At 41.1% G+C, this 10,545-nt stretch overlaps 3 protein-coding genes across 4 annotated transcripts; 2 read left to right on the forward strand and 1 right to left on the reverse strand.

The window, feature by feature from the left end:
- The first annotated feature begins 290 nt into the window (after positions 1 to 290).
- Positions 291 to 3,057, forward strand: LOC107424123 (formin-like protein 20). Of its 2 annotated transcripts, none has more exons than XM_048479870.2 (2): positions 291 to 2,345; positions 3,035 to 3,057. In XM_048479870.2, exon 1 carries the CDS (start codon positions 628 to 630, stop codon positions 2,329 to 2,331), a length of 1,704 nt encoding a protein of 567 aa, XP_048335827.2. In that variant the 5' UTR covers positions 291 to 627; the 3' UTR covers positions 2,332 to 2,345; positions 3,035 to 3,057. The 2 variants fall into 2 exon arrangements, with proteins under 2 accessions (XP_048335827.2, XP_048335826.2); XM_048479869.2 differs by lacking the exon at positions 3,035 to 3,057 and adding an exon at positions 2,545 to 2,887 and having other exon boundaries at positions 295 to 2,345.
- A 641-nt stretch (positions 3,058 to 3,698) lies between these two features.
- On the forward strand, positions 3,699 to 5,463 carry LOC107424122 (WD repeat-containing protein VIP3). The gene is made up of 2 exons (XM_016033845.3): positions 3,699 to 4,101; positions 4,621 to 5,463. Exons 1-2 carry the CDS (start codon positions 3,763 to 3,765, stop codon positions 5,233 to 5,235), a joined length of 954 nt encoding a protein of 317 aa, XP_015889331.1. The 5' UTR covers positions 3,699 to 3,762; the 3' UTR covers positions 5,236 to 5,463.
- A 1,567-nt stretch (positions 5,464 to 7,030) lies between these two features.
- On the reverse strand, positions 7,031 to 9,070 carry LOC107424133 (threonine synthase 1, chloroplastic). The gene has a single exon (XM_016033869.4). The coding sequence runs from the start codon at positions 8,814 to 8,816 to the stop codon at positions 7,230 to 7,232; it is 1,587 nt and encodes a 528-aa protein (XP_015889355.1). The 5' UTR covers positions 8,817 to 9,070; the 3' UTR covers positions 7,031 to 7,229.
- Positions 9,071 to 10,545: the final 1,475 nt, after the last annotated feature.

Below are 10,545 nucleotides of genomic sequence, written 5' to 3' on the forward strand. Positions count from 1 at the left end.
TCCCATCTACATACATTTACCCAAAACCACCTAAAACATATATTAAAAAAAAAGAAAAACAGAAACTAAGTATCCAAAACCTGTCGATAAAGCATGTAAATAAAAGAAAACCCATCATTTAAACATGTGAAATAAAAGTGTCTTTGGACTCTTTGCCATTTCCTTTCCAATCCAATTGCAAAATCCAGTATATTACCCTTCTTTTCCACCCGAAAGATTATCATATAGTAATAAAACCGTGAACCAAAATGGGGGCAAAAATAGGCCAAACATTTTTCCATGACAGATGACTCCCACCTAACGAAGATGGATTAAAATAGAGATGCATAGGAAAAAAATATCTGAGAGAAAAAAAAAAAAAACAAACGCATTAATTGATCAGCTTACAACTTAGTATTATTATTATTAATATCATATGGAGTTGAGACAACACAGTATCTCTGTCTCCTAAAGTCAGAAGCTTTCAACAAAGTTATTTTATACTCATCCTCTTCCTTCTCAAGCCAACCCAAACCAACTTCATAAATATAAAAAGCTCTGCAAAATAAAACTCATTACGTTACGCAGACCCACCACCACCTTATTGGACCCAATTTTTCTTCTTCTTCTTCTTCTTCTTCCTCCTCCATGCCTCGCCGTCGTGGCGGAGCGCCACCGATTCTCTCTCCGCCGGTGCTTATCATCCTCTTGCCAATCATCGCTTTTATCGTTTTATTCATTGCCATCCCTCCAGTTGTCACTCTCACATCGCAGAGGCTAATCCGACCCAACGCGGTGAAGAAGAGCTGGGACTGGCTCAATATCTTCCTCGTCTTGTTTGCGATTCTCTGTGGGGTTTTCGCCAGGAAAAACGACGACGATTTGGCTTCTGAGGATGATAGCCATGGTGTTGGTTTGAATGCTCAAAATGTTGCGGAGGATAATATGATTGGATTTTCCGAAAGGAACAAGATCTACGATCCCCTAAACCCAACACCCACTGGAAATGGGGTTGTTAGGCAGTTGAGGCGGAGCAGCAGTTCGTATCCAGATCTGAGGCAGGAATCGCTCTGGGATAACAGCGACGATAGGTCTCACTTCCGCTTTTTTGATGACTTTGAAATCAACAAGTACCACATACGACGTCGTAACGAACCACCTGATCACCTCGAGAGTGCTCCTATCAAGGTTATTCCTGTCGATACTTTCAAGCTCCGCTCTTCCACGCCGCCCAAGTCGCCGGCGCCACCGCCTCCTCCTCCTCCTCCTCCTCCACCACCGGTGGCTCAACGGAAACAGAGGAGAACGAATCGAACAGTCGACCGCAAGGAAAAGGTGAACGTCGTAAATGATAGCAGCGACTCCGTGAAAGTAGGATCTGCAGCACCACCAACGCCGCCACCGCCCCCTCCTCCTCGGCCACCACCGCTTCCACCTTCGCCGGTGAGGATTCAGTCATCCGAGAAGAAGTACCGGAAATTCGAACGTAGAAAGAGCAATGCGAAAGAGTTAGCAATGGTTTTCGCTTCGGTGGTTTTGTATAATCAGAGGAAGAAGAAGAAGAAGCGAAAGACCAACATTTACGACACTGCCACTGCTCTCTCTCCCACCGAACAACAACAACCGCCTTATTACACAACAATACCGCCTCCTTCTCCGCCGCCACCGCCTCCTCCGCCGCCGCCTCCACCTCCATCGTCGTCTATGTTCCATAGCTTGTTCAAGAAGGGAAGCAAAATCAGCAAGAAAATTCACTCAGTTTCTTCGTCAGCCACATCATCATCACCACCTCCACCTCCGCCTCCGCCGCCACCGCCACCAATTTCAACATCGGCGGGGTCATCAAAGCATAACAGCTGGTCAATGGTTCCTCCGGTGCCTCCACCTCCACCACCGGCGCCTTCACGGCAGCGAATAACACGAACAAGGACTACCAGTGCCAGTGGCCGACCACCGTTGCCAACTAAGTCGCCTAATTCCTACGAAGAGAATGTTGTGAATGGCGGCAGTCAGAGTCCACTGATTCCGATGCCACCTCCTCCTCCACCGCCGCCGTTCACAATGCCGGAGATGAAGTTTTTTGTCCGGGGGGATTTTGTAAAGATACAGAGTGCTCATAGTTCTCGCTGTGGGTCTCCCGAATTAGTAGAATTAGAAGAAGACGCTGATCCTTCGTCCAATAAGGAGGAATCAGAGACGGTCAAGGTGATCAACGGTGGAGATGGAATTGGGTCCGCCTTCTGTCCCAGTCCAGATGTTAATATGAAAGCCGACACTTTCATTGCCAGGCTGCGAGATGGGTGGAGGCTGGAGAAGATTAACTCAATCAAGGAGAAACAGAGAATGGGCTGAGGCCCTAAATTTGGGTTAGGAACTGAAAACTGCATGATTTGTCTGCTTCTCTTTTAGATACTTTTAACAGACACACTAATTTTTAACACATTACAGTAAAAGCATACAATATATATATATATATATATATATATTGGTTACTATAAGACTGCGAGGCATGGAGCTCTGATTGTGGGTTCTTTTTTTTGTCCATCTTTTGGAGCACCCTTGCAGGAGTTTGTGAGTTTGGCTTTTTGGATTTGCGTCGTTGATGGCTTGAGTGTGTATAGAGTACGATTGTTGAAGGGCAATGAGCTCTAACTGTGGATTTTTTTTTTATTTTTTATTTTTATTTTTTTATATCACCCATTAGAGATCGAGCCGAAAGAATTCTGAGTTTGGATTTTCGTGGTTGATGATTTAATATTGGTGAATACAGTATGTATAGGTACCACACAAGGACTCCACAGTGGTGGTGTTGGGCTCTAGTTGTGTTTTGTTTTTTGGTTCACCTCTTGGAGCCCCTTGTATTGTACAAGACTAAAGTTTATTCGAGTATTATGTTTGATGCGTTTGACAGCTTTTTTTTAAGTTTTGTGCAAGAATGGTCAATATTGAAAGGCATTATTACTATACTATTAAAACGTTAAGAATATTTGCCGAAAACAATGTGAATATTTTGCATCAAGATGAAGAAAACTAAGAACAAATATATGTTTATCAGGGAAAGATTGCGGTTCCATTTTCTTGAAATTGGCTGATTAAGTAAGCATGGAAAAGTCATCGAAGGAATGAAGTGAAGCAAGTAAAGGTAAGATAATGTATAGGACATGAGGAATCCAAGAATTTTAAGGCAAAGGCTAATGATGTTGGGTTTTACCCTATGCGAACCCATAATAAGAGAGAAAAAAAAGGTTCCAAGTCACGGAGAAATGGTAGTTGGCCACTGTTTATGAATTCAGAATTCTTGAGTGGAGAAGATGGATCTTGTTTCGTTGAACGACGACGTTTGCTTGATTGGGATTTCAAGTCTAGGGGCATTAAATAGCAGCAAGGAGGGTGAGTAAATGCTTTTTAATGGGCGGAAATTATCCGCATTGAATACCTTTCAAGTGACAAGTTAGTTATAAAGAAACAAAATTATGCCGTGTTTTGCAACGGAAATTGCATTGAAAGAAACTGCTATTTGTTTATTTTAAGCGGTTGTAATACGGAATGGAAGATTCCATAGAAGCAGGGTAAAAGTGAAAAAGTTTCCAACGTTGAATAGTACTGGGCCGGGCTTTCCTTATTGGTCCTTTTCAATGTGACTCAAGCCTAGCCCAGTTAACCCCACTTCAGATTGTTTTTTATTTTTTACCCCAAAAAATAAATAAATAAATAAAACCCTCCAAAACGTCAAGAAAATTGAAAAAGCAAAGAGACTTGGGCACTAGGGTTAAGCATCAATCGATGAAACTTGCGGGGCTAAAATCCATCGAAAACGCCCACGACGAGTCGGTGTGGGCGGCCACATGGGTCCCGGCGACGGCGTCCAGATCGGCGCTGTTGCTGACAGGTTCGCTGGACGAGACGGTGAAGCTATGGAAACCGGACGACCTCATCCTTCAGCGCACCAACACCGGCCACTGCCTTGGCGTGGCGTCTGTGGCAGCTCACCCTTCCGGCATGATCGCCGCCTCGTCCTCCCTCGACAGCTTCATTCGGGTCTTCGACGTTGACACTAACAACACCATTGCTACTCTCGAAGCCCCACCTTCCGAGGTCTGGCAATTGCGTTTCGATCCCAAGGTAAATTAATTCATTCACTTACGAGCTCAACTGCAAAAAGGCCCCCCATTTTTCTATTTATAGAGAATTATATATAAGAAGAAAATTTTTTTAGGTCAATTTACTAAAATAGAGTCTATAAGCACATCAACATTTGTATATAGAGTGAAGAACTTTATAATAATTTGGTTCTTGATTCTGTTAAGAAGTTACTTTGATTCTTGCATATGTAATTTTAAAACTCCAAGTAAGCGATGGAAAAAAAAAAAAAATCCTTTGTTTTTAGATTCAAATTCTTCATCATTAACGATCTCTTCATTCAATTTGTTCATTGATTGCCTCTGCTTTTAAGATCTTTGCTTGTTGAGCCATCTAATCTACTACTGGGATAAAGGACATATGTATTCATATTCAACTTGATTTTGCTAATCGTGTAGTCCTTATCCTACATAACAAGTTAACTAGCGAAAAAGACTCTGTGATTGAAAGTTGAGATAGTCCACATTTTTGGATTTTTCGTAACAATCTGTCGCCCTTCAGGGTACGATTCTTGCTGTTGCAGGCGGGGGCAGTGCCTCTGTGAAGCTTTGGGACACAGCAACATGGAATCTGGTTGCTACACTGTCAATTCCTCGTCCAGAAGGACCAAAGCCCTCCGATAAAACCAGCAGCAAGAAATTTGTCCTGTCAGTTGCCTGGAGTCCAGACGGTAGACGCATTGCTTGTGGCTCCATGGATGGAACCATTACTGTTTTCGATGTAGCCCGTGCCAAGTTTCTACACCATCTGGAAGGTCATTACATGCCTGTTCGGTCTCTGGTTTATTCGCCTGCTGAACCAAGGTTACTCTTTTCGGCTTCCGACGATACCCATGTTCACATGTATGATGCTGAGGGGAAAACCCTGATTGGGGCTATGTCTGGTCATGCGAGCTGGGTATTGAGCGTGGATGTTAGCCCAGATGGGGCTGCTATCGCCACAGGCTCGAGTGACCGAACCGTGCGGCTCTGGGATCTCAGCATGAGGGCCGCTGTGCAGACAATGAGCAACCACACAGACCAAGTATGGGGAGTGACTTTTCTATCAGGAGGAGGGGCCTGTCGACTTGCTAGTGTTTCAGATGACAAGAGCATATCGCTCTATGACTACTCTTGAAAAAAAAAAAAAGAAGAAGAGTAAAAATGAGCATCCAGAGTTAATCGCTTCTTCCAAGATGATCTTCTTTAGGTCTTGTAATTTGTATAACATAAGTTGTTCATGAAAGCATACCCTTTTTAGCTTGCGGTAATGGAAACGATCGTGATAAATTGGATAACAATATGTTATAAACTTTAGTTTTTCAGTAGAAAATATGTAAAAATAAAAGGCCCAGTTTAATGTCCATTTGTGAGTGCTAGAGAATTAGCTGAATTTCCCTTGCATCTCCTTGCCGACAAACAATAAAACGCACGTGGAAAAGCTAAAAGATGAGAGGGATTATCCAAAAAGGCATCCGCGCACAGTTCTCATTATTGCTTAGAACCAACTATACGTCATCTTTCAGGGACACAGGGCCCTAATGGCGAATGAATGTAATGATTAATTATGAGACTTTGCCACTTATCCGAATCTTATATATATGTTATTTATCTCAATGAAACATAAAAATCTGTAAGAAAAAATGGATTTTGTTATAGCAATCAACACGATAATTTTGTAAATTAAGAAGTCTGCTTTTATTGTTAACGGTTTCATAGTTCGATTCAATGAACTACATTATATATATTCGGTTACCATGTGGAGATTGAGAGAAAATTACTCCCAGGGATGAACGAATATGAATTTTAACTGTGCTAAGATATGCTTTGGCCCTACCTTCATGAAAACAAAGTGGTAAAAAGGTTCGAGTAATCATGGAGTTGACTCCGTAGTGCTGGTGTGGTTGCTCTACTTGGCCAGACAAAACCAAAATATGGGCTAACGATAAACAGTTTGCCTCGTTATAGCAAAAGAGCCTTTTCTACCTGTTCCCATAGTCTAACAAAGTGTTACAATAAAGTTACTGCCTCGGAATGATAAAATACATCTAAATGGGCATATCCTTAAATATCATGTATATTTTAGACATTACGTTGCGACTTGCGCTTGTATAAAGCTACACATATTTCATCATAAATGGACGGCCTAATTTGCAACCAAAGACTCCCACCTGTTTGTGTTATTAACTGGAATGCACTGGGTATCCTACATGTGCATATAGCTGTTTTCCTTTTTTGCTATTTATAATAGTTCTTGGTTCATAATTATCCTTTTTCTGACAAACAATGCCAAAAAAAATTAAAATCACAAAAATTACTATAACCACTAATTATTTCTTTTTGAAATGCTCTTTCATGCTTGCTACTTCATACCAAAGGTTTCTTTTCTCAGTAAAAGGTCAAAAACACTTTCGAAAATTGCTTGCATACCAAAATAACATAGACCATTTTTACTAATATAGTCAGAAAGCAATGTTCAGATGGCATTACATTCATGTATCAAATGGAATGAAAAGCAAGAGGGTTAAATCTAGATCAAAGAATTTCACTTGCACTTTACATATATGCCAAAAACCACATAACCATTTTGTTATATCACATCCACATTTCCCAAACCACCGACAGAACACTTTCAACTTCATGACACGACACCACAATATATGTTTCTTCATACAAAGTCATGACATGACACTACCACCACATGATTATTGTAACAACTTTGTTCCATACATTTGGGAGGTGAGGTGCTAGAAAACTCTTTTACAAACCTAAAAATTAGCTCAGCTATTTTTCAAATTAGTGACTAATTGCTGAAAATGATGAGCAAATTAAGATGAACAAACAGAGAAAACAACTCTTCTTTATTTGCTTGTGCCATTTTCGTGTCATATATTTATTTCGCAGGCAAAAAATTGTAAAACAACATTCTAGTCTCTTCAAAAAGGACGAAAAGTATTTATACAAGATCAGTCTTACAGTGATACATACTCGCAACATCCCTATATAAAAACTAAAAAGGATATACTTCAAAATATAGGCCATTTACTACAAGAAGTGCAATTACAAAAACATAAAACAAAGCATTTAAAAAAGAAAAAGAAAAATAGTTCCTGCTAAACAAACATACAGAGTTTACTGGCGTAGAAAGTCCTTGAGAACATCAATGACGGACCCGAAATCCGCCTTCACTTGCACCGGTGGATTAGCCAATCGGCAAGCCATGTCCCGGATTGTCTTAGAGTGATAATCAATCTTAGACTGCGTAAACTTCAGACCATGGGCCGTGCTAACCACCACTGTCCGATCACGGGCACCGATAACCCCACTTTTCCTGAGCTTAATCAGAGCCGTTAAGGCAACCCCCGTATGCGGGCAAATGAACATGCCTGTAGAATCAGCTTGCGCCATAGCATCCATGAGTTCCTCCTCGGAGGCTTCCTCGACGATCCCATCAGAATTCTTCAGAGCAAACACCGCTCTGTCGATTGAAACAGGGTCTCCAATCTGTATAGCGGAAGCAAATGTAGAATTGGCCCTCACGGGATTGAATTCTTTATACCCAGACTTGTAGTACAAATAAAGAGGGTTGGCGTTGGCGGCCTGAGCGCAAACTAGCCGTGGAATCCTATCAACAAGGCCCAAATCTTGGCACATTTTGAAGCCTTTGTAAAATGCATATATGTTTCCAAGATTACCGCCAGGAACGATAACCCAATCGGGGACTTCCCAATCAAATTGCTGCAAAATCTCTATCGCAGCCGTTTTTTGGCCTTCGAGCCTAAGGCTATTCAAAGAATTAGCCAAATAGATTGGCAATTCGGAGGTGATTTCTCTGATTAGCTTCATGCAACCGTCGAAATCGGTATCGATGCTCAATACAAATGCGCCATTGGCAATGGGCTGGACCAGTTGGGCCATCGATATCTTGTTCGCGGGAAGGAAAACGATCGAGGGAATTCCCGCCGCGGCGCAATAGGCAGAGAGCGCTGCTGACGTGTCACCGGTCGAAGCGCAGCCGACTCCGACGACGGGTCGTTTCAATTTCCGGAGTCGGTTGACTTGGCTGACCAAAACGGTCATGCCCAAGTCCTTGAAACTGCCGGTGTGACTGATCCCGCAGTGTTTCACCCACAGATCGTTCATGCCCAGAAACTGTTTGCCAAAACGCTCGGCCCAGAAGAGGTTCGAGTTCCCTTCAAACGCGCTGACGATATCATCGTCATCAATCTCCGGCAGCACCCACTCTTTCTTGCTCCATACGCCAGAACCGTATGGCCAAGTGGTCCTCCCAACGCGCGAATCGAATAGGCTCCTCCAGTACGCTCCGTCGAACTTACCCAAGGCGTCCATGTCGTGCTGCACGTCCAAGAGGCCACCGGAACGGCTGCGGTACACAATTTCATCGAGCGGGTACGACTCGGCCGAGTCGACGCCCGCGTTGAAGGGAACGTACTTGGCGTTGAAATTGTTGGCGGCGTCGGGACGATGGCGGCGAGCCTCGTCCCTGATGTTTTCATCGGCGGCGCGGCGGACCTTGGGAGCCGCCGCCGCCACTGGGGGAGAGTTGGTGTTAGTGGTGGAAGAGGAGGAATCGAATGTGGAGGAGGTGCAGGTTATAAAGGAGGAAGGGCGGTGTTTGGTTGCAGTGTAGAGGTAAGGCGGCTTGGGATTTGGGTTGAGAGAGGAAAGAGAGGCGCGGAATAAGGAAGACGATGCCATTTCTGAGACACAGAGGTTGACGATATGTAAGAGGCGGCGCCTGTCTGGGTTCTATTTTGGGACTTCTGTGGGTGTCGCTCTTTTCTTCACTGACTCTTCGTTCTTCAGTCTTCACATATACCTGATGACTGGGTCCCTTTGTTTACATCTGGCCAAGTTAACATGTTTACTTTCCGCTTTCGCATGGCAAATGTATTTCTTCTTCAATTCCACTATTTTCTATTTTCTTTTTTCCCGCCCAATATGAGAGACCCCATAATGATTTATAAATTTCCCTGGTGAATGGGAAAAATATTTAATAATATGATGTTCGAATTGGGATTCAGTTTGATTTTGTCCAAATATTTTTATTTAAAGTGCTTTAATTGGCCCGATTTTGTAGGAAGGATTGGTGGATTTTGTGGTTTATATATAAATACAAGCTCACCAATTTTCTTATGCAGTCACATGTCTACTCTTGCTAATTACTATGCATATAACAAAAATTATTAATAATTAATTTATTATTATAATTCAAAACGTGTTTCTTCCATTTTCATGATTCTAACTGGATCTTTTGGACACGTCGTTGGTATCGGATTCCATATTAAAAATGGAGTCTACACGAATAAATTTGAGATCCACGATCATGCTAGCTGTATATTATTTTGATTTTCCCCATTTTAAAATGTTGTTCTTTCCCATCTCATCCAAGTAAAGCAGGTTGGTTGTGCCGATTTTATTTACTGTTTGATTTTTGATTTTTTATGTGGACTAGCACAGTATAGGCACCCATTGTCTAACAGTTTGACTTTTCAAAATATTTCTTGAAACAAATCATGTTTTAATATAATTTACCAAAAAATCATATTTAAAATAGACTGTAAGGATTATATTTTGATATTAATTAGTTATGTAATCTATGAAATATATGCAATAAGATTGAACATCTATATAAGGTTAACTCTTAATCGAGATATGTTAAAAAAAAATATATATATTAGTGACACACTTTAATTAAGAAAATAATATTTGAAGTGTGTTAGAAATATGAGGTAAAATTTTAATTGCATTTGTAAACTAGTTGCATCACTTATCCGAGCTAGCATTGTCTTTATGTCTACTATATCATTTGCTTTCTTTTTTATTGACTAATAAAACTGATTCACCCAAAAAACAAAAAAAAATCGAAAGTAAGACTTGAATCTCCAAAGCTTAATTTTGAACCAAAAAATAAAAAATAAAAACGATCACAAACTTTTTTTTTTTTTAATTACTAATCTTATCCAATAGCAAAGCGATGTATGCAATGTTTTATTTCTCCCTCAGGGGATGATTATGTCATTTTAACAATATTTATGTCGTACTGTTGAATATCGGTTCAGTTTCGGAAATTTGATGCTACGCCAACCCTGCCCCCACATGCTTGGAGCCTCTTATACTCTCCCTTTGTTTTGTTCTTTTTTAAATAAACTTTTTACGTTTCTACGATCCCATCACAAAACTTTCATTACTCAAGATAATTCCTAGTTCTTATAGTGGCCTGAGTTGGTTGGTAGGTAAGCTGCGATATAACATTTTGCGGTGTCATTGTTTTACACTGAAAGTTCTCTCGCGCCCAAATATATAGCTAAAATATTTAGTCGCCAGCGAATTGGGGTCGGATATCAGATTGTAATGGCGTCGATGTGCATTATTCTTAAAAAGAAAATAAATAAATTTGTAGTTAATTAATTCCTTTGCTAATTTA

The sequence above is a fragment of the Ziziphus jujuba genome, chromosome 7 (assembly GCF_031755915.1).
Source record: "Ziziphus jujuba cultivar Dongzao chromosome 7, ASM3175591v1".
Lineage (NCBI taxonomy): Eukaryota > Viridiplantae > Streptophyta > Magnoliopsida > Rosales > Rhamnaceae > Ziziphus > Ziziphus jujuba.